The 27,954-nt window shown below is 39.5% G+C and overlaps 1 protein-coding gene across 3 annotated transcripts; it reads left to right on the plus strand.

Annotated features, from left to right (window-relative positions):
• The first annotated feature begins 1 nt into the window (after window position 1).
• On the plus strand, window positions 2–23,885 carry ABHD18 (abhydrolase domain containing 18). Of its 3 annotated transcripts, XM_068167580.1 has the most exons (14): window positions 2–263; window positions 3,499–3,653; window positions 4,390–4,498; window positions 7,484–7,568; window positions 8,625–8,725; window positions 10,041–10,119; window positions 10,209–10,293; window positions 11,057–11,084; window positions 13,319–13,457; window positions 15,386–15,475; window positions 16,180–16,281; window positions 17,631–18,009; window positions 20,018–20,180; window positions 21,102–23,885. In XM_068167580.1, the coding sequence occupies exons 3-14, from the start codon at window positions 4,407–4,409 to the stop codon at window positions 21,151–21,153; spliced, it is 1,395 nt and encodes a 464-aa protein (XP_068023681.1). In that variant the 5' UTR covers window positions 2–263; window positions 3,499–3,653; window positions 4,390–4,406; the 3' UTR covers window positions 21,154–23,885. The 3 variants fall into 3 exon arrangements, with proteins under 3 accessions (XP_068023681.1, XP_068023680.1, XP_068023679.1); XM_068167579.1 differs by lacking the exons at window positions 2–263; window positions 3,499–3,653; window positions 4,390–4,498; ... (2 more) ...; window positions 10,041–10,119; window positions 10,209–10,293 and adding an exon at window positions 12,821–12,909; XM_068167578.1 differs by lacking the exons at window positions 2–263; window positions 3,499–3,653; window positions 4,390–4,498; ... (3 more) ...; window positions 10,209–10,293; window positions 11,057–11,084 and adding an exon at window positions 11,137–12,909.
• The last annotated feature ends 4,069 nt before the right edge of the window (window positions 23,886–27,954 follow it).

A 27,954-nucleotide genomic window follows, 5' to 3' on the forward strand; every position in this document is an offset into this window, starting at 1 on the left:
CCTCCCGGCTACCCTTGGCCACTGTCGCACTTCCGCCGCTGGGAGGCGCTGCCGGCAGAGCGCGAGAACCGGGGCCCCTGCCGCCAACCGCCGCGCGGCCGAGAGCGAAAAGGGGGCGGGGCGGTCACGCGTACGCGGGCAGCGCCTGTTCCAGCCGGGTGGCTGCGTACGTGCGCCCGCCCGCGCGCGGGCTGGTCACGCCCTCGTCTCTCCGTCCTTTCCCGCCCATGTGGAACCTCAGCACCGGCCGGGCCGGGCCGTTGGTGAGTGACCTTCGTGGGGCGGACGGGAGGGGATGGGAAAGGGGTTGCCCGCCAGCTGCCAGCCCAGCGAGCGGTCTCCCTGAGGCCCCCAGCTAAGAGGGACGACGGGCTGTGCCCCACTGAGGCACTTTCTTCGTGCCGTGCCCGACTCCGGTCATGTCACCGGTGAGGCAACTTCGCCCCACGGCGGGCTACCAATCCGTGTTATGGCGCGTGGGTTTGGACTGGGTGTCCAGCGGGGCCCCGCGGGCTGAGAGGTGCGGGAGTCCCTGTCCCCGTCTCGCCTCGGGGCGTTAACGGGCCTGTGGGCGCTTCCCCCGCCCTTTATCGCAGCTGCTTAGGGCATCACCTGGGTCCCATTCGGGGCGGGCCGAGGACTCAACAGTTTGAGTAGTGGGGCTTCGGCAAGCAACCCGTGAGATGGGGGCGGGGGGCACCTCCAATTTGGGTCGGCAAGGCATCGTCTGCCCAGCCTTGCACTTTGAACCACGCACAGGCTCGGGCTAGGCTCCCCGCCCGCCGATAACCCGAGATAACGGAGAGGAGAGGAGAGGAGAGGCAGGTGGGCAGCGGCGGGGAGCCGCTCGGCGGCTTAGGCCCCATTGTTTATCTGCAGGCTCCTCTGGGTATGAAGTTGTTGTGGGGCTTGTTTATGGCTTGTGACTCCTTTTGGTTTGGTGTTTTTAAAACGTCTTTCTTCCACTGGAGGGGAGAAGAAAAATCTTATTCTTCCACTAATTGGAAGGGAGATTGGAAAAAAAAAAAAAAAAAAGCACGGAAATGAAGGAGTCAGCCTTCTAAAATAGATGTACCTTGGCTTTTTCGGGTTGACTTCTTGGTGGTAATACCAGCAGATTAGCAAATCAGCTGGTGCAGCAGATACTGATACCGGCAAATTGGCAAATCAACTGGTTCAGCAGAGCTTAGCAAAAAGCAAGAACTTGAGCAAGTGGGAATTTGAACTAAACCAGCAAGTTAGCTGTTCCATATTCATCTGCAGAAGCAGTAGTCTGGGTCTTTAATGCAGTCTTTATGTACTTTGCAGTGGTGTTTTTCTTGTAACTGGAGCTGTGTGCACTGGTTAAAAAGGAATAGCAGACCTTTATGTAGGATTTCGGATCAGTTTTTGTGTCTGTTTCTGTGAAATAAGTGTCCACACCAGAAAGGCATGCAGAATGATGGTTCTGAAAGCAAAGCAAGACTCTTCCTAGAGTAAGAATCTAGTTATAATTTATCTCTAAGTGCCCTTGCCTTCTCTGGAAAATACTGTTTTAAAATGTAAGGGGTTTTTAGTGGATCACTTCTTCATGTGCCTTTGTTACAATTATGTAAAGCTTACCTTGTTAGTAATACACTCATTGAATATTCATATCACAGGTACTGCTTTGTAGCTATGCAGTGTCTTTATTGGGTCACTGCTTCCAACGTTCCTGCCTTACAAAGGGGCTGTGATGTGGTGTGTGCGGTGTTAAGTGGTGGAAATCCAGTTGCATTCCAAAACAACCTCTGCTGATTCTTTTCTCAAGTTCAAACTCTTACTGCGAAAATACGCTCTGTACCTCTGTGAAGTTGTGAAACTTCAGCCTCAAACAGTTGGGTTTACCTTTTCTGACAGTAAAACTATTGGCAGTTGTCTTTCCATGTAGACATTGATGGGCAGTGACAGAAGCATGTCCACCCCTTCTGTTACTAAGGTAAACAAAAAGGGAAGATGATGCCTATTTTATCTCAGCAGTATTTCTGAGTTCTCTACAACATGCTTCACATATTCAGAATATTTGTTTTAGTATTTCCTGTACTCTTTTTAGTAGTGGTTTAATATTGGATCTGATTTATTGAAAAATCCTGAGTTACATTAGAGTTCTTATTCAGTCAATGAAATGGAATACCAGATGACACAACCCTTTTACCTCAATCGATGTTGCATTTAAATGTAATGTGCTCGTCTGCAAACTTGTTTTGGCACTCCCTCGGTGCAACGAAGAGAGCTCATCATGCTGGCCTTCAAACTCACAGCAAAATCAACATCTTCATGTTTTCTTTCCTATTTGACTTTAATTTTGTACAGTATTAGAAAACAAAAACAACCAACCAACCAACCAAACTAAAAAACCCCACCAAAACAACCACCAACCAGCCAAACCATGCAGGGCTCTTTTGTTAGGCATGAAACCAGTCATTAAGCAGTCTTTTCATAATTACTGGGAAGCAGCCTGACTATGAAAGTGTAGATCTAGTTTTAGTATATTTTTGATAGCATGGATTTAACTATTGTGTTTACTCACTCTGAACTGCCTTCCTAGCCAGAGGGTCCACTCTGCATTGCTGTCCCTGTCCCCACCACCCAGTTCACTTCTAACAACAGGAAAATACCAAACTCTCCCCCTGCACCAGAGGAGGACAAACATTGCATAGGCTGGGAAACACTTCTCTTCAGATACCCCAGCAGCATGTGAGGCCAGTGGGATAACTCCAGAGTGGACAAGGAAAAGACTTATGTGGAGGTTGTGATTCTAGATTCTAGTAGAGCAAGCAGAGGTGAATCAGAAAAACAAGATTACAGTCAGCTGTTTGGAACTGGTGGAGCAGAAACTACTGGTTTCTACTGTGTTAAAAATAGAAGGACCCCCCACTCTGGCTTTCTGGTGATTTCAGGTGTTTATTTCTGCCCTGCAGTGGCTGAATGTAGAACCATTGTGGCTTTCTAGGATGCTTGTTCTAGCATTCAAGTGCCTTAAGTTGTCTGTAAGTTCTGTTGATACTAACTTACTCCAGGCATTAAAGGATTCTTCTTTCTTTCTGTATATTGATTTTTAATTACTGGCTTTTTAGAGGTGCAAAGGAAGGCATTTATTAACCTGACCACAATTTTAACTTGTTAGATTCAGATAAGTTTTTTTTTTTTAAGAGTGACCATATTAAAATGTGGCAGAAGAAATGAATTTTGTATTAAAATAAATAAAACCCTAAAAAGCCCCACTCCAAACCCAGCAAAAAAGCACAAAACCCAAACCCATGAGTTAAATAATATTGTTGTATTGGGTTTGCATAGGTGGCTTCTATGAGAAGCTGCTGGAAGCTTTCCCTGTGTCCTATAGAGGGTCCACTGCAACTATTTTGGAGTGTGATGAAGTTATTTAGACCACTTAGTATGGAAACATCTGCAAATACTAGAAAATAAGGAAAACTAAGTTCCTAACAAAGTAATTGGTTATTAAATCTATTGTTTTCTTAGGTGTACACAGATACTGGACACTGTTTTTTTCCCTAACTGAATAATCTGCTGACTGAGAAACCAGATTTGAGCTACATTTTCCTCTTTTTTTTTTTTTTTTGTTCTTTCTTTCTTCCTGATTGGAAGAGCACAGCAGTGGCTCCCTGCTCACTTCAGTAAGTATTGCTTTGAAAATAATACTCAGTTTCTTTAAAATCTTGTTGGCTTTTGTTATATTTGAGCTAGTGTATTTGCTGAAAGAGAAATGACACTGGTAAGGATTTTGTGGCATGATTTCTTCCCTGGAGGGAGTGGGAGCATCATTTTCAAAGCCATAAGAAATGAGTCAGGCCAAATTAGAAAGGAATTGATAAAATAAGGGTTAGGATTAGGATACTAATGAAGACAGGCTTACAAAAATAAGCTTTCTCTTCGTCAGTGACTGAAGCTACTTTTCTTTCTTTCTCTTTTATGCAGAAGTAATTGTGTGGCTAGAGATCCAGTTTTCTGGCTGTTTAAAACTATATATTGTTTCAAGCTTTCCTTGACTGAAAAGTTTTTGTCATCACAATTATATTGAGTGGACAGAGATCAATGCTGTTTTGTGTTACCCATTCAAGTAAAGATGATGTAGCTTTGTGCCTCTTCAGTTGGCTTGTCATCAATTATGCAATAAAGTTCTAGCTGTATTAGGCATGTTAAAGTCCTGCTCCTGATTTCCATTCTCCTGAAAAAGCTGGAATTTGTGTTAACTACCTTTGTATTTTGCTTAAAATGGGGTGAACTGACCTGAATGTTGAAGTTGGCTTCCTTGGGATATCAGAGTAAGAACCTACTTTGTGTTACAGTTGATGAACTTGCCTCTCAAGTTAACTCCTTTAACCTCCTTGTTTTTACCTCTTTTTTTCCTAGATGTCAGTTTGCTGCTAATGGGTGTAAGTAAATTAGATGTCTTTTACAGAAAGCTGCTCCTCACTAAACTTTTCATCAGAGGATGGGGAAAGCCAGAGGATCTGAAAAGGTGACTTGTTAAAAAGTAACAGCATAAACAATACTTGAAAGGAAAAAAAACAACCCTTGAAGTACCAACAGTTGCTACTGTCATCTATGTAAAAAACCCCAAATGTGTTAAAATGTGTTTTGTTCAGGAAATCATGTGTTTCCATATCAGGAGAGAAACTGGATTTAAAAGAAGTCTTAAAGGGATTTGCTAAATGTTTGTGTTTAAAGAGGCTCTTCTTGAGAAAATTTCTGTCTAGTTACACTTTCCACTTATACCTATATGATAACATACTTCAAGCAGCATCTTTGAAAGTGTTTTCTAAAAACACAACTTTCTGAATTTTTCAGAGGAATTGTTCTGTTTAAAGAGGATTTTGCAAGCTTTTTGTAACTCTTAATAATGATGAGTTTTAAAAGTGTAAGATGTAATCTGAAGTTCCATAGCCCAAAGCAGTAAACTCATTCTTTTTAGATGTCTTGAAAATAAGAAATGCTAATACCTCTTAATTTTAAAATACTTTCTGACTTCTATTAGTTATTAACAACACCTGGAAATTGAGCTGTTGCATTTCCTAAGTTTAAAAATTGACTGAATATCTCTATATTCTGTATCATGTAGCATTTGAGTAGGCAATGACGAATCTGCGCTTAAGCCAATTGATGTATTTGAAAATCAATAAAGAAATTTTTTTTAAACAATACTGAAATAAAATCTTATTCACTGTGGATGGCAGTGGAGTCATGCTGGGGGTTGTTTTTTGTTTTTTAAGTCCAAGTGAAACATCTCTCGAGGTGGCAGTTGAATTGCTTTGGATGTCTTTTTCTTCAGAGTTTTCTGCTGAAGTAGCCAACTTGGCTGCAAAATGAGAGTGCTGACTTTTTTGACTGTTAGTTTGCTTTTGTTGATCTAAGCAAAAAAAAAAACATGGGTTTTTTCTCTTGGTTGCAGCATTTCTGTGTTCTGTTACCTCTCTGTGTATCTGAGGTGTGACATTTTTATGTTCCCAAAACCTTCTCATAGAAACTATTAAGTTCATGGTAGCACATGATAAAGCTTCACCACTCCATCCCTACGTCCCCTCAACAAAACTGCTTCTGGGGAGCTTCTCACTAAATCTGCTGCTAACTGTTGCAATACTAGGCAAGGTTTTAACCTCTTGCATGGGGTTTATAATCCCACTAGTGTTGAACAGCAATAAAGAAGCACTGCTGGTAGTAATAATGTAGCAGCTATGACACTTCCTTTTTCATAGTGAGGAAAAAATCCTCTCACAGGAGAGCAGAAGCTGTGGGGGAAACATGAGGCAGGCTTGCTCATGTGAAAAGTGGAAGAAGAATTTCTCTGCATTACCTTTGAATGGGAAGAAGAGCTGTTTCCCCAGCAGCCTGTCTGCACCTGGATGAAGAAGGAAAAATGCTACTTTCTCCTGACTCCCCACACAGGCTAGTGAGAGGAGGGAGTACAACTTCCTAGTGTACATGCCCTGTCATACCAGAACCTGGCAGCATCATCTTTTTTTTGTTTGTTTTTAAACTTGTCACTGTGAAGCTCCATTAAAAGGAATTACTGAATTTTTTACACTGGAAGCATTAACTGAGATGACTGATACTACACACTTGTCTGCCTAGTTGTCATCTAGGTTTCATGTGCACACCCTCCATGTGATGACTGTTGATATCCTAATGCTTTAGCTTCAACTCACTAGCAAGAGCTGAAATTCCTCAACATATGCAAGATTTAGCCTTCATGATCCTTCTCTAATTACAAATGAAATACATAAGTGCAGTGTTTTTGGAGGTTTTCTTGTCAAGCAAAACATCTCTTCATTTAGCTTATCCTTTGGACTAATTTTTCATTCCTTTATTCTTATTTTCTCAGAAATACTTAATACTCTTGCTGTCCTTTATAGGAAAAGCAAAGGCTGTGTAGTATAGCTATTTTTGTTATGATGTTGAAGTGTATTTTCTTCCTCTTCTTTTGGTTTGTTTTTTCTCTAGTGTTGGGAAGGTCAACAGGTCATTCCTATTATACTGCTGTTTTGCACTTTCCACCCAAGTCTGCTGGTTTAGTTGGTCAGGAAACCATAAGAATGAGCAAGTTATTCTTAGCATAGGGCATTTAAGGTTCAGAAGGCCATCTAGAGGGCATCCAGTCCAAATCCCTATCCAAAACAATGCTGATTTCTTAATTGATTCAAGTCACTTGGCACTTCATCCATTTGAGTTTGAAAGTCCTTTGAGAATGGAGATTATCAATGATTTCCCTGGACAATTTTTTTTCTGGTGGTTAATCACTGCCACTGTGAAAAAAACCTTTCACTGTGTTCCAAAGGGAATTTCTTATATTGCAACAGACAACTGTTGCCTCTTGTCTCTTACTGAATACTTCTCAGGAGAGTCTTCTTGTCTTTGTTAAGACTCTGCAGCCCAGTTAAGTATCAGAAGTAAGCATCTAGGTTTGTCCCTTAGCCTTCTGTTTCTGAGGCAATTCAGATTCCTTTCCCTTGACTTCATTCAAAATGCAGAGGGTGTGCCTCTCATCTTCCTAGCTGCAAGGGTTTGCTGTCCACCAGAAACTCCATGCCATGTTCTGCAGAGCTGCTACCTGTCTGGGGTGTTCCAGCCCACCTTACTGGGTGGGGCTCTTCTGTCCTAGGTACAAGATTTTGCAGTTTTATTGTTGAGCTCTAGGATATTTGCTGAGCTGTTGCTCCAGCATATCCAGGTCATTATGAATGGTAGCCCTGCCTTCCAGCAGTTAACCTCACCCTCCAGTTTGTGTAATTCCTGAACTTCCCTAAGTGCTGCTAGTAGCTTTTAAAAAAAACAGCACTTGAAAACATTCTCTTAGTAGCCTGATTAATCTTTAAACACAAAGATGGCTTCATAACTTTTATTTATGTTGTGGCTTACTTCAGCTCCTGAAATGTCATGTATATAAAAAAATCTTCTCTTTTGTTTTAGATTAGAAGTTGAATCTTCTCTACTTGTTTCCTTTCAACAGAATATTTGAATTCAGAAAGATTATTGGAAACAGGGAAAAATGCCAGACGCTGGTTTCCAAAGACTACCCAGTGTTCATTGACAAGGTACTTAAGAGATGATGCAGTTTAACTAAATGCACTTTCCTGATGGTAGGTAAAGGTGGTCAGCTTGCTACTTACCAGGCTGCTTTTATAGGATAGAAGAATTAAATCATGCTGTCCTGATGTCTGACATGACAGCAGCACTTGCTGCTGGGGTTGGCAACTGAGGACTGGAATTAGGGAGTACATAGAGACAGGGTGGTTAACACACCTCTGACAATACTCAACTCAGCATTTGCTGATCACCAGTTTTCTGACACATGGCGTTACCTGACTTTAGCACTGGTGTTCCTAGTTGCTCTGTCTCAAGACAAAGACATTAGAACTTGTCTGTGAGAGAAGAGGAAGTGAAGCTGTAGAAGCAAAAGAAATCAATGTAATAAGAGTTCTCAAATGCTCCTGACTGGAAAAGGAGAGGCTGTGGTTCCAAGTGAGGTGTGCAGGTAAAAGTAATCCTTGGCCTGAAGACTTCAATCTAGTAGATGTGAACAGTGAGTCAGAAATAGAGTGGTGGTCAGTTCTATGACAAACTAAAGAACAGTTTGCTTGTGTGATTTATTTTTTTTCTTTTAATTGAGCTGCTGTGGATAGAATTAGGAGGCAATGGCAAAAGTATGAAGTGCAGTTGGCAAGGATGGGCAAATGAACAGTAATTTTGGCTGCTAGTGGGGAATGAAAAGAAACAGAAAGCAGTGGCTGTACAGACACTGGTTTATTTTTTTCCCCAGTAGTACAGTAGTTGGGGAGTGGGATGTCAGCCCTAAAAAAATGGCTAAAAAAAGGCTTTAAAATGTTCAAAACTTGGCATGTGCTACAGAAGTTACTTAAAGTGTGACAGCATTACACTTTGATTCCTTTATCAGGTTATTTAATAAAAGCAAAACTTGAAACAAATGTTGTAACTGTGCTGCTGATGTGTATCCCTCTATTTAAAACAGACTTCAGCTTTGGGGTCCTTTTGAGTACATTTTTATCCTATAACAAATTCTTCTACTTCAAGACACTGGCTTTCAGAGCACTGATAGGAAATACACTGCTCTCATCCTGTTCTCACTGTAGGTTGAGCAGCAATCTGACTGTAAAATCCTTGAAGGCCATTTCCTTTCCCCGTTGGCTCATTGTGTCCCAGGTATCCTGCCAGTTGAATCTCTTGTGGCAAGGTAAGAGAAACCAAATAGTATTTCCTTTCTGAAAGTGCTACTGCAGGGAAGTAAGAATGGTCTATAAGTAGTTTTATTTGGTTTAATTTTTAATGTTCTTTTTTCCCCAAATGAGCAAGATGCTTGAAATGAGAGTGTAGCCAGGACAATAGTTGTTTGGTTTGTACATAGCAAGAAAAGCTGTTTATATGAAAGTAGCATATTATATTGTATTTGAAGGAGCCATTCCAGCCTCCTATTTACATTAAATACAAAAATATTGGATAAGTATTGAAGTAGGGAGTTTCTTATTAGCAGGCCAAAAGAAACATCCACAGTTGAGCAGTCAGTTTGTAAAGACAACTTAATTTCTTGTTGCTTTTCATTTAGAACTAACCTTTCATGATGGATTCCTCCCCCCAAGCTTTGTTTAATAACTTTAATCACAAAATGTTGTCAGATTGATATTGGCATTGCCAATTTGATCAATATTATGTCTTGATGTATTTCTGTGTATTCAAACATATAACACTAAAGAATGGAAAGGTTTGGCAGTCAAAATATCAGTTCTCTTTCACCTCTTCACTAGTTAGAGCATTAGTACCACAGTGGAGAATCGAGTATAATGATTGTCTCCTTATCTGTGTTGTGTTACAGTTTGTAATTGTTACATTGGTCACTATAGTTACAGTTTGGAAATGCACTACAAATCTCCCTTAAGATCTCCTGTATTATTTCCCGGATGTACTGTTGTAGGTAACACTGCTCCATCTTGTGGGGAAAAATATTAGTGCCTCACAAGTGAGTCTTCAGTAGACTGTAAATTACTTGAGTAGCAGCAGAAGACATTAAGTGGTTTATGCTGGTTGTATAGAATCCTCTCATGGTTTGTATGGAACTACGTTGAGGTTTTTCAATTTTTAACCAAAAAAAATAATAAAATTGCTCATCCTAGTCTTCTGTTTCAGCTGTTGTGCCCTCAGGAGAAAAGTAGCAATGCTGCCTAGGAGAGCTAGTTTTACTTGTTTAGGCTGTTCTTCATCTGAAGTTCCATTTCCCCACTCTGCAAAATCTAAATTGTGATGATGAAGTAGTGGTCTTTTTTAGGAACATGATCTTTCATCTTGGCTCCTTTTCCTGCTTGGCATGGATTCTGTCCTACTTTTGGGTTCCTCTCTTTGCTGGATGTGTTTATGTAAAACAGTATTGCTGAATTGCTGGCAGTTAGCCTGCATGGGTTACGAAAATACTGTCTTTTTTTTCTTCGATTGGTTTCTCTGGCACAGCTTGTAAGGGTTGTACTTACTTGGCTAAAATAGGTGTTTGTTTCTCATAGATTTCAGTTCATCATACCCAGAAGATGGAATAGCAAGCACAGACCTGTGTGCATTCATTTAGCAGGCACTGGCGATCATGTGAGTATGTAAAATATAAAATTGTTTGTTATCAAGAAACGAAAGACTCAGATTTTATCTTCCTGTGTTTTTCTACATCTTATCTCTAGCACTTCTGGAGGAGACGCACATTAATGGCACGCCCAATGATAAAAGAAGCCTGCATGGCATCCCTGTTGCTAGAAAATCCCTACTATATCCTTTTGTGGAAAGCAAAATTCTTATTCCTAATATTCTCTCCAGAAGGTAGAAGACCTTTCACACTGGTATAATTCCTGCTTTGTGGATTAATTCCCATTGGATTTTGCAGTGGATAGAAGCAAAGTGTGACTGTTGCGTAAAACACGATGCAGCACACAGCTATGCTCCTTTTACACCAAGTATTGCCTCTCTGGTTGTTCTGAAAATGTCTTCTACAGCTTCTCACTGTAGTTATTAGAGTAAAAGCTCCAATATGAGTCTGTACTGATCAAAGTACTGATATGATTCCTGTAGCCATGACAGACTGAAAACTCTGCATTCATTCCATGGCATACTGTGTGACTTCCGAATGTACTAATGACAGACAAAGTTTAATCTCCTGCTTTCCATTCTCAAATACTGCAACCCTTTGGTACCTCAGGTACCTTTGAGAACCTTTTAAGATTAGTTATTTTCAAAGAAGTTACCTTCTGTCTTGCCATCAACTCTTCAGTAACTTCTATAACATTCTTACCCTGTTTGACTAAATGGTATCTCTGGTTACAACTTTTTCCTACCCATATACCTGACAAAGGTAAAATCTTACACTGCAAACTGTGTAGTCAGACTGCATTTAACTTTAGTTCCAGTTAAACTTTTGAGAATGAAGTTTACATTTTTAATTAATATTTGTGATTTATTTTGCTTTATTTAGCTTTAAATTGCCACTTTTTATATAGGATTATTTTTTTTACTTTCTTTAACTCAAGTGTCCTACATGGCTCTAGAAAACCTAAGGATCAATTGTAAGTATCACTGTTCCATTCATGGATACTCTATTTTCAAAACACTTTCCCCCCCCCCCCCCAAGAAGCTCAAAGTAGCCTAAGATTTGATAGTTTATTAAAAAGAAACAAAAAAACCTGAAGCATGGACCACTTGTAACCTGTTAATGTCAAATCTTCTACCCTTTGCTAGGCTGCTTTGTGATTTTTTGTGTTGAGAGCACAGTGATCAGGAAACCTTACACAAGATGAGCTTGCAATCTAGAGTGAGATGAGTGTGAGTGCACGGCGGTATCAGATTATTTTCCTGTTTTTACAACTGCATGTACAAATGCTGCAAATGTATTTCTGTCAGCTGTGAATAATCTTTGCTCAGAGAGCATATTTTCCTGTTATATTTGCTAAGATTTTGCTTTTCTAATGTATTTTAAGGGGAGCAAAATCAGACAGCTAAATAAATTTAGTGTTGCTTGCTTGTTAGTCAGTGGAAACTCTCCAATATTCAGTATTTTATAGGACTTGCTCAGGTTTCATAAATTTGGAAGCCTAATTAGCCAGCCCTGGCTTTTTGCTTTTCACATTTTCTGAACCACTGGAGTATAAACAGAAGATTCAACAGGATATGGGTCTGAGGCAAAGCTGTGGTTTTAGCCTACCAGTATTTCTTAAAGTCCAAATAAGAGTTGGTATTTTAATCCTTTTAAAATCTATCTTGGACGTTGCACATGAGTAGAAGATACATAGCAGATAATTTCTGTGTCCATTCTATATTTATAGGATCTTCTAGATTTTATTTAAATTTCAGCACTGGATTTCCTAAATCCAAAACCATAAAAATACTGCTCTTAAGGAAATTTAATTCAAAAATGGCTTCTCTTTTCTTCAGAAGAGATGCTGAATTTATTATGCCTATTTATTTTGACCTAAGAGTCATGTTTTTGAAGACAGTGTACTACATTTACCAACTAAGGTAATGGTTGTAAAACTGGGGTTGATAGCAAAACTGCTTAAATAAGTATTATTTTTGATTGCATTAGAAATGTAAGGCTATGCAAAACTATGTGAGTGAGTCTCTGCTGGAATACAGCCATTGGTGGTTTTCTTTTTTTCCAGTTATTGAGGATCCAGTGCAGAAGAATAAATTAAATATTTTGGCAAGGGTATTTCCAGCTCTGTTTTCAGTTGCCTGGCTTGACAGCTGAGTAGCTGCATGCTGTAGAGCAGGGTTCTTTAAAACTCTCATACCACAAGCAGTAATTGTTACTCCTCAACAACAAGGTTACAAAGCAGCAGCAGTGGTCTTAGTTCATGTGCTAGACATGTGTTTGACAAATAGAGCAGCTGGAGAAGGCTGAGGAATCTCATAACAAAGCTGTAGGAAAGAATTACATTAGCCTATAAATACTGATCTGCAGCACTTCTGTTCATTTCTCCTGGGGCATGCACAGTAAGCTTTGTCCTTGTGCTTCAGAGTGTCTCAAATGTGACTACGCTGGCACAAGAGGTCTGTAGCCTGTGGTAACCTGACTGTGATACTGAAAATACACAGTCCCATGAATTATAGGTGTATTCAGTACTCTGTAAAATCCTTGCCTTATTTTCCCCCTACTTTTTAGACTCCTCCTGATGGTTCAGCTGAATAGCTTTCAACTTTTACAAAATTATTATTACTATTATTTCTTCTATGTTTTAATGCTTTGCAGTACATTCCATGAATTTCTCAGTACCGTGACAAATTTCCCACTTTACAATTTCAGTCTCACAGTGACACTGCTGAGTGCTTCCAAAGCTGACATACTGATTGCTCTTCAAATGTTGTGTGCAATTTTTCAATGATGTAAACCAGGTAAATAAGAAAACAAGGAAAAAGGATTGTTTCTGCAAATAGCATCTGTCTAGGATTGTAGCATTTTGGTTCTATTTCTAAAAGATCCATTATAACTTTACAGGACAGAAGGTTACTACTAATGAGGTTCTAGTGTTGGTAGTATCTGTTTCTAGAAGACCAGGCTGCTAGTGATATTATGTTAGAGCTTAGCAGGTGGCTATTTCTAGTGCTCATTTCGATGGAAATATACAACTGCCAGAGAATCTGGACTTGCTCTGTTCTCCTGTTGAATCAACAGGAAATTTCGGCTCCAAAATTCTCTGGGATTCTCATAGGCTTTGTATAACAGTATGTACAGAATGATGAGAAGTGTAAAAATCTAATCTCAGAAAATAAGTTCTACCTTTTCCTTTTCCGGGGAGAAAAGACGCTCATGTTTAAAAAATGTCTCGGACCTGTTTGTGATGGGAGGAGCTCTCGTTCTAGAATCTGCAGCTCTTCTGCACTGGCTAGAGAGAGAAGGCTATGGACCACTAGGGATGACTGGAATATCCATGGGAGGACATGTAAGCTTTTCTGTTTTCTGTTCAATAATTTCTGTTTTAACTTCTCATTTGATTGTGTGGCACACAGAAATGATTTGGTTTACAGCATTCCTCTCAGAAGTACTTCAAAGTAAACATTTAGAGTCATGAGAAACATATTGTTGGCAATTCTCATGTTCTGTGGTGCTGGATTGGTGTAATCCTCTAAGTACTGGCAAATCATAGAGCCCTTTGTTAGCCATCTGACAGGCTTAGTAAGAATATGAACTTCACACATAATGTGTTTTTTTTTCACGAGGACCAGGGGAGAAATATTTTCTGAAAGGCCTATACTGATCAATTGCTAATTCTCCTTTTTTGCCTCCACTCTTCCTGCTTAAGCTGTTGGGTCTTTATGCAGTGTGTGAAATGCTTCCTCCTCTAGGCATGTTATCATTGAGGTGACTTTAGTGTTATTTCTTTTCTTAACTTTTATTTCCAGGGTCATTGGTACTGATTAGAGAATATTTCTGTGGTGGAGTGGATAGCATTTTGTGTATGACACTGCACATATTTGAACTAAACCAGCAGTTTATTAGTAAGATGCTTGAAAGGCTAATACACAGTTAAATTATTTCTGCTTGTGTCTCTCCACATAATCATTGATCTGTGAGAAAGAGGTACAAAGCTTATGAAGACAGCATTCCTCTGTTTTACTGGTCTTTGTTGGTTTGTTAAGAGCTAGGTAAAGAATCTTGGTAATTGTAGTGTCTATTGAAGGGAAAACAATTTTCCCCCAAAACACAACTTTATAACTCTAACTGTACAAAACACCTTTGATTTACATAAACATCACCCTGCTGAAACAACAGCTTTAGTGTTAAATGTGTCTTCCCTGTCTTACTTGTACATTGGATTGGAATTCTCAAACGGGTGTATGCACCCCTAGCTGTGCAGGACACTTCAGATGCTGAGCAAATGCAGTGAGGATAACTGTGACCTATACCTATGGTTGTATACAGCGTGGCTATAGGAGGAAGCAAGATCTGGCGGGTTTTTTTTCTTAGTCCAGGAAAACACATGTTTGGTTAGTCCTGAGTGACTTCTGATAGAATTTAAAACCAGGGAAATAAAGCATATTTGGTGTTGATCATCCATAGCATGTGTTTTAAAACAGAAGTTAGGGAGCATTAACTCAGTTGTCCCGATGAGGAGAGCTGGAACTAAGAAGAAAGAAATCTGGCTGTCAGAAAGCTGTCAGAACATAGATGTTTTTGTAACTTTTCATTAATAGTTCAGGTGTATAAATGCATTTATTAGAACACCTGGCACAGACATGGGGTTATTTTGCATTAAGGGTTTTACACTGTTTTTGTCTTTAGAGCAGTGAGATAAAACCTGTCAAAAACATACTACACAGGGGACCTCTGTATGTTGAGCTGCTTTGCTCTTTTTTGTTCTGTGATATACAGAACATTCACAAAAATGTGCTCTGAGAACTCATGTAAAATAGTAATTTAAATTTCAAAGGACAGCAAGAGAATCCACATAATGTGCTGAATTACTCCTCCACATTTTTCCCCAGTTATACAAATTTTAAAAGTCTAGAATTTTAAGTAGTCCTTCTCATAGATTCCTTTCCTTTTGCCTTGAAGTAAGTTTGCAGGAGCTTGATGAAAAGGCTTTATAGATGTTTTTCATGGCTTTAAACAACTAAAAGGTCAAAATAAATATTTCATTGGACATTTTTATAGCAAAAATTCATGCTGTCCAGAGTGATGTTTATTTTGGGGGGAAATCACTGAAGAATAGACTGTATCTTCTAAATAAGTGAAAGTATATCCAGCTGCCACAGTCAGCTGCTTTGGCACTGCACATTTCTTTGATACTATATAAACAAGGTGAGACTGTTCTTTTTGCCATATTGTGAATTCAGTATCAAAATAAGTAATAAGTGCCTTTGATTCTAGATGGCTTCACTGGCAGTGACAAACTGGCCTAAACCATTGCCATTGATACCCTGTCTTTCCTGGTCAACAGCTTCTGCTGTCTTCACTACGGTAATTAACATGCATTTTTGCTAATATACTAGAATGTAATCAAGTGTTTAAGTTAAAAGGTTTGGGTTGGCCATGGCCACCTTTTCAATTAGGGAATTTCATCACCCTTCAAGCTCTATTAGCGACTTGTGGCAAAACCCACCCTTCCTGCTCAGGCGTACAACAGGAAGGTAGCTCTGAGCTAATTCGGTGGGTTGTGTACCACATTAGGGGCTGGTTTGTGGGACAGTGATTAGAGTCTTGGTTTGGATGCGAGAATACAAGGAACCAAGCCATGAAAATATGCTTGCCTCTGCTCAAAGCCTGGCTTGAATTGTGGGCTGATAATGCTGCTACTGTCATGAGGGGTACCCTGGTGCCAGAGTAGATGAATGACTTGACTGTCTTTGATACCCATCATGGGTTTAACTTTGTCCTGATGCATCTAAACCCCAAGTGGGACAATTTTCTGCTGCCTTTTTATTTTCTTTTTGGTTTTGTGTATTTGGTTTTTAAAGGGAGGTAGACTTCCATATCCTGTGTTACAATATGTGCTTATACTTTGATTCCAATAGTTTCTAAGGGTTGGCTGGAAACTTGAGCAGAATTCTATGGGGATAAACGGAGTCAAGAGAGGAACAGATAATTTTTTCTCTGTATAGCATTATTTGAGAATCATCTGTGGGCTTTACTTGTGTACTGGATGCTTGTGTTTATCATCTCAGGGTGTGTTGAGCAAGGCAGTGAACTGGAGAGAGCTAGAGAAACAGTATTTTACACAAACTGTTTATGAAGAAGAAATCATTCAAATGCTGGAATACTGTGGAGTAAGTAATAGTTTACCTTCCCTATTTGCAAATATTTACATGTGCAAATCTAACAAATACCATAACTTCTTTTAGCTTCCAATAAAAGTAGCCAGTTGTTATCCAAAACATATCTGTCTGTTTCCTTATGCTTTTGATAAATTTAACCTTTGAAGGAAAACCTTCTGAAAAGCAGAAGCTAATATTTAGGTTGTATAATGTGTGTTAAGGACAGCCCTTGCTACAAGTTTTTTTCCATGATCACGTAAAATGAATTCAAATGAATGCAACATGAAATGCATTCAATCAAACCATTGAAACTGAAGGTAATATTTCCCAGTAATTTAGTCTGGAAAATCAATAGCCTGATGTGCAAATACAAAACATGATTTATTGCTCTTTGAAGCAATTGCTTCTAAATATTCAGTGCTGTAGAATATTTTTAATATATAGCAGCATTGAGTTCTCTAGTGTGTCCAGAGTGCTAGGTCTCTCCATTTCTGTTCTTCTGTGTGGTGCCAGCCCTCCTTCAGCTTTAGACTTCCATTGCACAGGCAGTTGGGGTACACATGAGGTAGAACTTCTGTAGTTAGCTTCTCACTTCGTACAAAATACAATTTATTGTCTGCACGTTGGGGTTTTTTTTGCTTTCTTCTTCACTCTTTTTGCCTAGGGTTGAGAGACTCTTCCCAAGAGGAATTTTGTTGCCTATCACTCTTCTAGATTGGAATGGAAACTTCTTGAGAATTGCTTACATGTTTTAACAGTGTCTTTAGACAATTCTAATAAATTACCTTTTTCCTAAGAGGCTTTGTGACAGTCCTTTTAAAATAACTGACAACAGGAGAAGAGGGCTGAGGTAGAGTTAGTTACTTAGGCACTTGCCATTTTTAAGTCAAATACATTCCAGGAACAGAGCAGATGAAATAATTAAACATTTCAAGATGTTCTGTTTGTGTCCTCCTAGTAGTTTGAAATGGTAGATTTTTCAGTTCTGACCCTAATAATTAGACCTTGTTACATATGTTTATTGCCCCAAAATGCAAGCTTAAACAATTGCAATTACAAAGTAGAAGTTTAATTTAGAATTAAACCCCAACATTTGTGCCATAAGCTACTATACCTAAGTACTTCCTGCATTTTTTAAGCTGACAGAAATGTAGAATGAAATTATCAAGAGGTTATTATGATCAGGACTTTACTGAGTGACATTCAGGCTGAAAATAACAAATACTGTGAGCAGGGAGTGATGTTTGTTTGTATCTTAACCTTTCTTGTTCCTTTTCAGTATTGAGTTGATCCTACAAATAAGATTAGCCAACTGGTCTAAAGGAGAAACCCTTGATAAATGCCATGTTGTCTTTCTTTAGACAGATTCTTTCAAGATGGGACAAGACTTTGTTAAAAACTTCCCTGAGAGTGTGGACAGTCTGGAGGATGTGGATTTGACTTCCAGAATGTTTGACTTTGATTCCTCAAACAAGATTGTATCTAAAGAAGCTGTTCACAGCTTTGCCACAAATAAAAGTACTCTAAGTGCCTCATCAGAAAGACTCTTAATACAAGAAGCTCCTAAAATGCAGTGCATAAATCAAACATTTTCAACCAGTAGCAATATCAATAACAACTTCACCAGCCCACAAGGACACTGGATAAATAAAAGAAGAAAGAGTGACACTTTGCAGAGAGAATCCTTAAGGTTCATGAAAGGAGTAATGGATGAGTGTACTCATGTAGCTAACTTCTCAGGTATGTGTTTGTTTGTTTTAGCCTGAAGTTTGGAAAATTGGATAAAATTAGACAGCAGGAAAGGTATTTTCTTCAGTCTCCATTGTGTAAACTTCCTGGTACCCTAGCTGAAATCTGAAAATACCCCAAATGTTTTTCAGTAGCATCTCTACCGCTCCATTTCCTAACGGGGTTTCTGTTTCTTCTTAATCTCGGCCTAATGAGAAAGTGAGTAAAAAAGTTACCTTTCAGTATCTTTGCTTATTTTTTCTCTGCCTTGCTATGGATATTTTCAGATGTGAGCTACTGCAAGTTTGTATTATTTAAAAGAGCAAAGCATGTAATAGGGTAACAAATAGATGTAATTAATCTGCTAATAAGATTTTTTTCCAAGCAGATCCAAGTAAATCTGGTAAAGCATAAATCTGATCTTGACTTCAGGTAGAAAGTAGCCTACGTAGCTGAGAACCAAGCTTGAATGATACTTTAAGACAAGTGTGATAATGAAAATGCAGAGAGGTCCTCCTGGGACAATGCAGTCTAGTGAATATAATGTTGCCCAAGACAACCATGGCATATAGAGGGACCAGCAGCCCAGTGACATTTAAATCTGATGAACATGGGTTTCTTGGTGTCCAGGACAAATCTTTCAAAGACTCACTTGCAGGCAAGGTAAAGAACTAATTTCTTCTAGGGATTGAAAGTTTTTTCTTCTGGAGTGGAGGTTTGAAATTTCTTCTGTGCCAGTCCACTCAGACAACACAGTTCAACTGTGCACATACCCACAGAGGGCTCTCAACATGTCCTAGAACATAATTTGGCTTCAGACAGATTTATGACAGACTTGTCTTTGAATGTCAAAACATTCTTGATACTGAGACCTTGTGCCATTGCATCTTTTCATTCTGCCATTCACTGCTCCACTGGCAAATGCTTCTGCACTAGCATAGCTTTATTGTCTTGGCCAGTGGCCCCCATTGCTGCTAGCCAGGGATGTTTTGTGACAAATACCAGTGAACTGCTTTCTTTAATGTTTTAGAAGTTATTTCAGCACAGAGAAGATAAACCCTGTGCACTAAGTACAGACGCTCTTGTTTATCTGGACACCTATCCAGTTATCACTTAGCTAAAGCATTGACCTTTCTTGAAACTTAAAAGGATCTGTGATTCTAATGCACTTGTCAAAGAGATCTGGTCATTCGTGTCATTTGTCTCCCAGGTCTCTTCATGCCCTGGGAGACATTGCATCCTCTGCCAGGGTATCCTTGGAGTAGACCTTCAGAAAATCTGCCTAACCTTCAGCTGTCCTGGAAGATTGAATGGAAGACTAGAATCTGTCTTTGCATTACATACCCTCTGTCCCTAGTCTAGTACATACAAAATGAGAGGTTTTAAATTGTTTGTGACAACCTGTTGTCAAACACCTTGACTGGTGACTCTTTACCGTAGCACATGCATTCTTTGTGAAGAGAGAACTGTTCTGTGTTCAGCATCATTTTGGTGTTATTTCTGTGCCTGGCACAATTCTAGTTACGAGTAATAAATACATCCCACAAGATGTTGGGATTTTTATTTTGTAATCAAATCATACAGAAGATGGAAAAGAAAGTAAGCTTGTGCACTTTGACTTCTTACATGAAAAGTTGTTTTTTCCCCTCTCCTTAAAGAAAAAAAATAATATATGTAGCTTCTGCTCTATTGAATTTCAGATATTTTCTATTTCTTTTCACTGAAAAAAGAGATCTGACCTGAATGCTGCAGAGTTCTGTTGATAAGAGGAAAGGCAATTCTATCATTCCTCAAAGACTTGTGAAGTTTTCTGCTTTAAGAGAGGGAAGGGGATTAGTTTGTTTTTCTACCACTGTGACACCAAAACTAGATAAATCCTGCTGTAAGCTTCAGAAAATGCAATGTTATTAAAGCTTAGAATAATTTGAATTTTTTTATAAATAGGGAGCATTTTTACAACAGAAATGTCAGCTGATGTTTTGCTATTACTTACCTTAAGTGAATGAATGTTTTCCTTTAGTTCCAGTTGATCCAAGTTTGATCATAGTTGTACAAGCTAAGGAGGATGCTTATATTCCTCGAACTGGGGTGCGCAGTCTTCAGGAAATCTGGCCTGGATGTGAAATCAGGTATCTGGATGGAGGTCATGTCAGTGCCTACCTCTTCAAACAAGGACTCTTTAGGTAAGGTGAACAGGAACATTGAAAAATAGCTGAGAGCCTGAAACCCCAATGTAGAGACATAATTTTTCTTCTAAAGCAAGTCTATAGTTACTCTAAATCAACAAATACCAAATACTGCTTTGAAGAACAAGTTATTGGATCTGAGAATGTCAGCACTTCTGTCTTATGAGCAAAGATGAGGTGCATGATAGCTTGTATAGTTCAGTAAGCCAATTGCAAGAGTTTTCCTATATAAGCTTCTATTTAGTTAATTCACTGGATACTAGGGAATAGTTTTTAGGCAGTGACTGCTGATGTTGTATCACACAGCTATTTTTGTTTTGCAGATGTTGTGTTCTGCGAAGTAAAATACAAATTTGACTGCAAATGCCTAGTACTTGCATGAATTCTTGTCTAGGCATTGACTTTCTGGAGACAGTTATATAAATGCAGTTGCTTAGTTTTAGAAAATTAAATACTTGTGCTGTTAATTTTCAGAGATAAAGCATTAGTTATGACAGTATATCCCCTTTAGGAAGTGTTAGCAAAAAGGAGTAGCAGTATACTGGGTCAAGGGATGCTAACCACTAGCTATTGCTATTTAAGACTTCAGCCTTATTTTATGACAGTTGCTCAAAAACTGTAAATTCTGCATCTCTTTGACCTATTTCCTGACACATTTAAGTAGAAAACTCCTAATCCATTAACACATGCACATAAAAGTCAGGAAACAGTCTCACTCATTCCTGAACAGAAACACATTACTGGCATGAAGTGAGAGTTCCTAGAAATAGATAGGGGAGAAAAGACTACCTAATATCACATTTTTATTGAATGCTGTTTTCAAATTGTGATGGTGGCTTTGTACATGCATGGAAATTAGCCACTTATGTCTGTCCCTTCCCAAATCACACAAATTATTTTCTGTTTTACTTGTTGTAGGCAAGCTATTTATGACGCCTTTGACCGCTTCCTTCAGAAATACGCCGTTTAAAAACCTTCCTACTGAATTCAAACTGCTCTCATTTGTATTTCCACTTACCGGAACTCGTATCTGGAAAACAAAGTGTCTTGCAGCACTGAGTAGATGGTCAGTGACTTCGTTGTAAGTAACAATTGCCAAACATGGTGAAGTACCAGCATTGCTTTCATTTCAGCCAGATGCCATTCTGACACGCTTCCTTCAGCTTTACCTGTGAAAAAACAACGGGATCATTCGTTAGCGCATGGATGGTTCATCTCCTTCCTGTTCAAACACATTGTGTATTCCTTTAATTCTGAATAAATTCCTAATTGTCTTATCACTTGAAAAGAGCTCAATCTAAGTACTGAAAGAATGTAACATTTCTGCAGGGCTGAGATACTCTGGTGTTTAGTGTATTTCTGGTTTGTTCTGCATACTTTGGTTTCCTCTTGCATCCTTGTCCCCTTGCTGTTCCTATTGTATTGTCCTATGTACAGCTTAGCCAGCACTTGGCCTTTTGTGTTTGTCACTGATTTTCTCTAGTACATGTTAAAAATGAGCTATGACAGAAGTGGCAGCATCAAATCTTACAAAAAGAGACTTCTAAAATTCAATGAAGAGTGATGAAGAGACATTTTCATTCAATGTGTCCATGAGACTTTTCTGCTGCTGAATTGAACTGTGCCATTCCAGAAGAGTCATGTAGTATTTCAGTGATTGGCTTCACAAAGCTGGAATAAGGGGAAATGGAATGTCTAGTAGTTAATTGTTTGCATACATTTAGTTGGATAACATTAACTTTTTCTTCTGTCTTTTCTTTAGGTTTTTCTTTTAGAATGCTAGAGGAAATAAAACTGTGATCATTTTTCTGTAGAAGCAGTGGCACAAAAAGTCTGATTCTGAGCAGTTCAATCAACAGCAGATTATATGGTGCTATGAAGACCTGTTGGAACTATTTCAACAGAGGTCCTTTTTAAAGTGCACTCAGTGCTGATATGCAAAATACTGTTTCACTGTATAATATTAAAAATCTATGTAAGACTAAAGGTTATCAAAACAGTTAGGTCAGCTCCTTATTTTTCAACACCTTTTTTAATTGGATGGAAAATTGAAACAAATAGGGCAAGGAATATGTTTAACAAAATCCCAAGTCTGTCATTAACCTCTTTTGGAATAAAAAATGCCAACAAATTGCAGTAGGAGAAAAGGTTGCCATCCCTCAGGTGTCTATGATTATCTCTCTCCATCTTATTTTGTGGTAGTCCCCTGTGAGATTCTTTTAAAGGCAAGTTGAAAACTGAAACACTTCAGTATTAATTTTAATATTAATATTGTAAATACCAGAGTTACACAGAAACAAAGAGAAAAATCTAGATTTTTCTCACGATTTGTGACTTCTACACCTTTCAGATCGAGCACTTTATTGATCTCCATGGCTGGCATAATGGTTTTTAACAGGCAGAGTACGAAGCAAGCCAAACTCAGCTTGTATAAATATATCCTCTTGAATTCTAGTCAGGCAGACAAGACTAGTAAGAAATCATGGCTCACTTTGAAATCAGATAAGTACAGGTAAAACTGAACGTGCAACAGTTTGTAATAACCCAAATTACTTAACATACAAATTTACTGATATTCTGTTGGAAAATAAATTGCTTGTTTCAAGAGATTTTTTTGGTAATTTGTTTGGACATTGTTGCTTTCTATATATTGGGAGCACATGTGAAATGACAAGCACATTAAAATAGAGTAAGACACTGAATGTTGGGAGGTTTGAAATGAGATGTAAGCAAGCTTAGAAACTGAAGTCGCAGGTATGAACGCTGTACTAAAAGATTTATGGGCCTGATGTGTTAGAAGCTTATTCATCAGCTGAGTGTTTTACAAGAGCACTGTCTGCTGTTCACCAGCTTGTTTTAGATCTTGCATCTTAAATGTATTGTGTGCTTTATGTCCTGTTTCTGTTGCAGCTATGAGAAAGGTGGATAACTGGTGGCAAGGGAAAGGGCTTGAATAAATGGAAGAGAGAAAGGACAGATTTTGTAAGGCGGGGAGTAAGCGCACAAAAATCAAATTCTCTACCCTACAAAGTATAACATCCAAAGTAAATATTTTCAAAGCACACAATACTAGGAATCACACAGCTGGTGGGAACTTGACATCCTGAGGTTAGTGTTCTGATGATATTACTAACAAGGTTTAACTTGCCAAAAGGGCATACCGTTCACAGAAGCAGATTTTGTACCAATGCAACTCCTGTTTGTGAGACTGTCTCTTGGGGTAAGTAGTGAAGACTGGTCTGGGGCCAGAAGGAGAAATCATATTTTGCTGTGTAGCTCAAGTAACATGGCCAAACATGAAAGCCCAGTAAGAAGTATTTAAGAAACATCTCAGGTTAGGATAACAAAAAGGAAATAGTAGCCCTGTGGTCTTTTCCTGCCACTTAACAGACACAGGAGGCTCCTAGGTGATCTGAGAAGGGGGGAATCTTACTGTGTAACTATTTTTAACCTTTGGAAATTTGACTTTTTAAAATAGATTTTAAGGTTAAATCCTAAGAAAGTGTTATTAATAATCCATTTCGATGTAAAATGAGAATGTGATTTTAATCCAGCAAGTGCATGAGAAAAATATTGGGGTAAGGTTCCTGCACTGAAGCCAAACAGCAAGGAAATCATTCTGTATGCCTGAAATGGATTGTAAACCTGGCCTTGATAATTTTTTGGTTTTAATGTTTTCCAATAAAAATGCTAAAAACCCCAGTTAAGTGAGGCTTTTTTTGTTTCTGGTTAACAGGAATTCACAATGCATCTCGCTATTATCCTCTAAGCCTTTTCATTCCTGCTAGAGCTGTAGCAAAAGGAGAGTAGTTAATCTACAGCACAAGATAAAAGCTTCACACAACAAACAGTGATGCTGCTTTCATGTTTCTCTGCATGTGATACCTACTCAGGAAAGTAAGCTTGTGTCATCTAATTAGATACCATTGTGATTCCAATTTTATACTATTTTTTTTCCAGTGGCTCTGTTGTGCTAGAATTTCCTGGACTTACTTAAAATCCCTTTTTATTTTTAAAAGGGTTCATGATCTGTGCAACTTCTTCCTGCTTCCTGCTGTGTTCCAATCAAGGGAGTGTTGTACCATACTAAGCTCAAAGCATGCTGTAGGATCATCCAGCAGTAATTAAAAAGATCACCCTTGCTGATGATGGTTGCTCTTGCAATGTGGGGAGGTGGTGGCAGGGTTTTGGATGGCTGCTGCCAGGAGGAGAGCAGGCTGTTTCGTCCTCAGTCATATAAATGGGAATATCACATGCTAGTAGAAAGGCTGCTTTGAACAGATAGCTGTAAATGTTACTGGCAGGTACATCTTTGAGTCTTAATGATGTTTGTATGCAAAAAAAAACACCCCAAACAAACAAACAAATGCAACCTAGAAGTGTCTTTGAAATGTGGGTGGAATTGGAGCAGTTTTTTTGATGCCCACAAAATGTACCCAGCAACCAAACTTCAATCCATTTTGTTTTGGTGCTCAGTTCTGCTGTCTGAAAAGTGAAGGCCATGGTAACACCTCTGCATGTTAACTGACAACAAACAAGGAGGGGCAGTGTTTTTTGTCAGCATTTGAAAGGAAAGGCTCAGGACAGAGTAAGAGGTTAGGTCTGATGAGTAACCTAGGTAATTTCTTTTAGTTTAGGCGTTCTCTTCCTGATCACCATCTAGAACAGAACACATCTAATCATTGTCAAATGGAGCTTTCTGTAATTTTTTTTTCCCCCAAGACTAAAAACACTCCCCTCAAAAGTGACTGCCTAGCTGTTGTTTTTCAGTAAGGATAGATCACTTCCATTGCTCTAGAAAGTGAGAAAGACGCCATTAAGTGAAGGAATGGAGTCTTGTTGCTTTTTCTTACTGGAAATTCAGATGCAGATATTCTTTAAATGGTAGATGAGACAGTGAAAATCCTGGGACCCTTGGAATGCTATTTTTGTTTGGTAGCTGCTGACCTTTTGAGACAGTTATTTATATATTTATCTGAATTCTTTCTATCATGCATTGCCCTTTTTTTTTTTTAATGTTGATCTTAATTACGGTTGGTTGGGCAGAGAAGTTTCTTTATCTTAAGCTGTCAGGTTCTCTGTCAGCTTGGCTGTAATGATAAGTTGTACAGTATTGAAAGGAGGTTCCTATAGTCAGTTGGTATGTAATTCCTCATTAAAAACTCTGACATGAGTAAAATGCTATTACGTTATGCAATCCTGTAATTTGCAGTGTTTCCTGGCACGCCTGGATGCTCCTATACAAGATAAAACACAGGCTTTAAAATGTAAAGTAGCTTGTAACAATTGTTATTATTGTTTCATATGGCATAGATCAGCTGCTTTCTCAAATATGAGTATTTTAAATACTGTGCTCTTACAGGGAAAAGTGCTGCGAGTTCTGCCAAGGAAGGCTGCCCTGCCCTGTCAGAATGTAAAAAGAGGGATGATACAAAGTGGACAGAGTTAAGGATGGGGTTTAGCAACTGTAAAAGCCTTTCGTATACCCTTCAGGCCCAGTCTATGCAATGCACTATACAGTAAGCCTTCTATTACCACAAAGTTTGCAAGACAAGTATGTACCAAAAACTGCTCAAGCTGGCACATTACTGGTCACCTTTAGTGTATTTTTGCCCCCACTTAGTTTTCCTGGTCTGTTCATGTTCCTGCACTGCAGTGTTCCTGAAGTCCGGGTGGCCTGCATGTCTGCTTCCTTATCTTCTAACACTGATGTAAAAAAAAAGAGGAAACAGGAGGATAATCCCCCTCTTACCAGTGACTTAGGTAGGGCCTCTGTACTTTCATATCACTCTAACCTCTGCTCAACTTCACAGTTTTGGGGAAACAAATAAAAGATGTGAAAATTGTTTAAAATAATTAGTGTGCCTGATACTTCTGTTTTCAGGAGTGTAGATGGAAACATCACCTTAAGTCTTTTTTTTCCCCCCATAGTCAGAATTATTTGCTAAGAATGCTTTCCTCCATTTCCATTAACTTTGTCACTGCGATATGCAGTTGGGCATGTCCTTGATTAGTAAATGTATTGCATTCAGAAAAATTGAGTTCTTATTTGCAAAGGAAGATACTTCTGAGAGTTTAAAGATTTGCTTCAATTTTAATCATTGTACTTCCCCCCACCCCCTTTTCTTGGTATAAATTTGAAATAAAGACAAAATATGTCACTTTTTGTCAGAAAAGTGCTTAGAAGCAAGTGCTGCTTGAGGAAAGCAGCAAGCCCCTGGGTGGGGTGTATGTGTGTCTTTTTTGAGGTAGACCTGGGTCTGATCTCAGACTAAATGGCACTTGGTGTCCACAAGCCACCTTTCTAGGTTAGGACAGTTGAAATGTGTGGTGTTGCAGGAGATGGTCTCCTTATTTTGATCTGTTCCAGAATAATTCTGAAAATACCTTGGTGTCAGAAGAGGTGTTAGCCATGGTGTGGGGCTGGTGGGTTTCTGGGGGTCTTTTGTTGGTTTGGTGTTTTTTTTTTGATGAAAGCACAAACCTGCAGAGAATAATGTTACCCCAAAGAGTGCATATTTTGCTGCTGCAGAACACTGGAAATTTGGCTGCTTGTGACACTACCTTAAACATTTGTACTAGCTTTATGAAAGCCTATCTAAGAATTTGCTTAGTTCATTTGTGTTTGAAGACCTCTTATAAGAAAGGGATTGAGACAGGGCCAAAAGACTGAACACAGGGAATAGGAAAGAGTGTCTTTAAGGACAATTATGGGAGCACTAGGAAGCTGCAAAGAAGGAAAGAGGTGATTAATTTCATGCTGCTGCTGGGACAATGCAGTGGCAGATGTGTAGGTATAACCTAACGAATCTAGCAAGTGTGGTATGTGTGGGTACGTGTGGGCATGTCTTGTTGCAAGATGGTTTCTGGGAGACCTTTGGCAAGAATTAGAGGAGTAGAGGAGACGTGGTGTGATGGTGAAGGTAGCAGTCTGTCACAGTGCTTAAATAAAGTGTGACTCCCTTGCCACTTGGACTCGAGTGTGTTGAGTATGTTATTCAGGTTGTGCCACTGAAGTGCAGAACTAGCCAAGTCCTACTTTGCCTCAATGCAATGTGTTCACTCTCCTGCTGTGCTTTGAGACCCTGTTGTCCAAGTATGGGGAAGGTCTATAAAACCCAAAACACCCAGTGTTTACTGGAGTTTAAGCCATCTTTAACTGTGTGTGTGTTTAATGAAGAACAGAAGCACAGCAGTTGCTGGCTTGTGCTTTCATGTTCGGCATTGTGCGTTGTGTTCAGTTCAGCCTTCTGCTCCAGCAGCCACTTCGAGGAGCGCTGATACTAAAAAATAAGTATCACCGATTCTAATGAGGTTCTCAAACCTGATCCGTGCCCCCACATTAAAGGCAGTTGTTGGGTGATTCGCTTATTATGATTATTTTTGGTAGCAGCAGCCAGGAGTGCCCAGTTGCTCCGTTTGTGGGGTGTGCAGGTGCGCGTGGCACCTAAGTGGACTTTCTGTAGTTAACACGGGCCGGAACAGTGTGCCTTGCTAACGGGGGTGCTGGAACGACTGAGATGAAGTCTGAAGAGTGGTGACGCGCTGCCCGGAGGTGCGCCCGCTTCGAGCAGATGCTAGATTACAACGGCGGCGAGTAGCAGCCCGGACCCGTCGTCCCGCCGCTTCCGCGGGAGGGTGGTGCTCGGGGAGGCGGCGCCGCCGCTCTCGGTCCCGGCCGCCGTGAGGTCATAACGCACAGGAGTGCCCCCAAGCCCCGCCCCGGCTCTCGCTGCTGCGGCGGCCGCCGCCCGCGCACCTCCCTCCCGGC

This window comes from Melanerpes formicivorus, unplaced genomic scaffold, assembly GCF_026170545.1.
Source record: "Melanerpes formicivorus ecotype bairdi unplaced genomic scaffold, bMelFor1.0.p_v2 SCAF_120, whole genome shotgun sequence".
Classification (NCBI taxonomy): domain Eukaryota; kingdom Metazoa; phylum Chordata; class Aves; order Piciformes; family Picidae; genus Melanerpes; species Melanerpes formicivorus.

What these genes read in the sequence shown, in the direction of transcription:
- ABHD18 (XM_068167580.1), top strand. Translation starts at nt 4,407, where the DNA reads ATGGGTGTAAGTAAATTAGATGTCTTTTACAGAAAGCTGCTCCTCACT. An exon ending in ACCCAGTGTTCATTGACAAG is followed by an intron (nt 7,569 to 8,624) that starts GTACTTAAGAGA and finishes TTCTCACTGTAG; the next exon opens with GTTGAGCAGCAATCTGACTG. An exon ending in GTTGCTAGAAAATCCCTACT is followed by an intron (nt 10,294 to 11,056) that starts ATATCCTTTTGT and finishes CAAGTGTCCTAC; the next exon opens with ATGGCTCTAGAAAACCTAAG.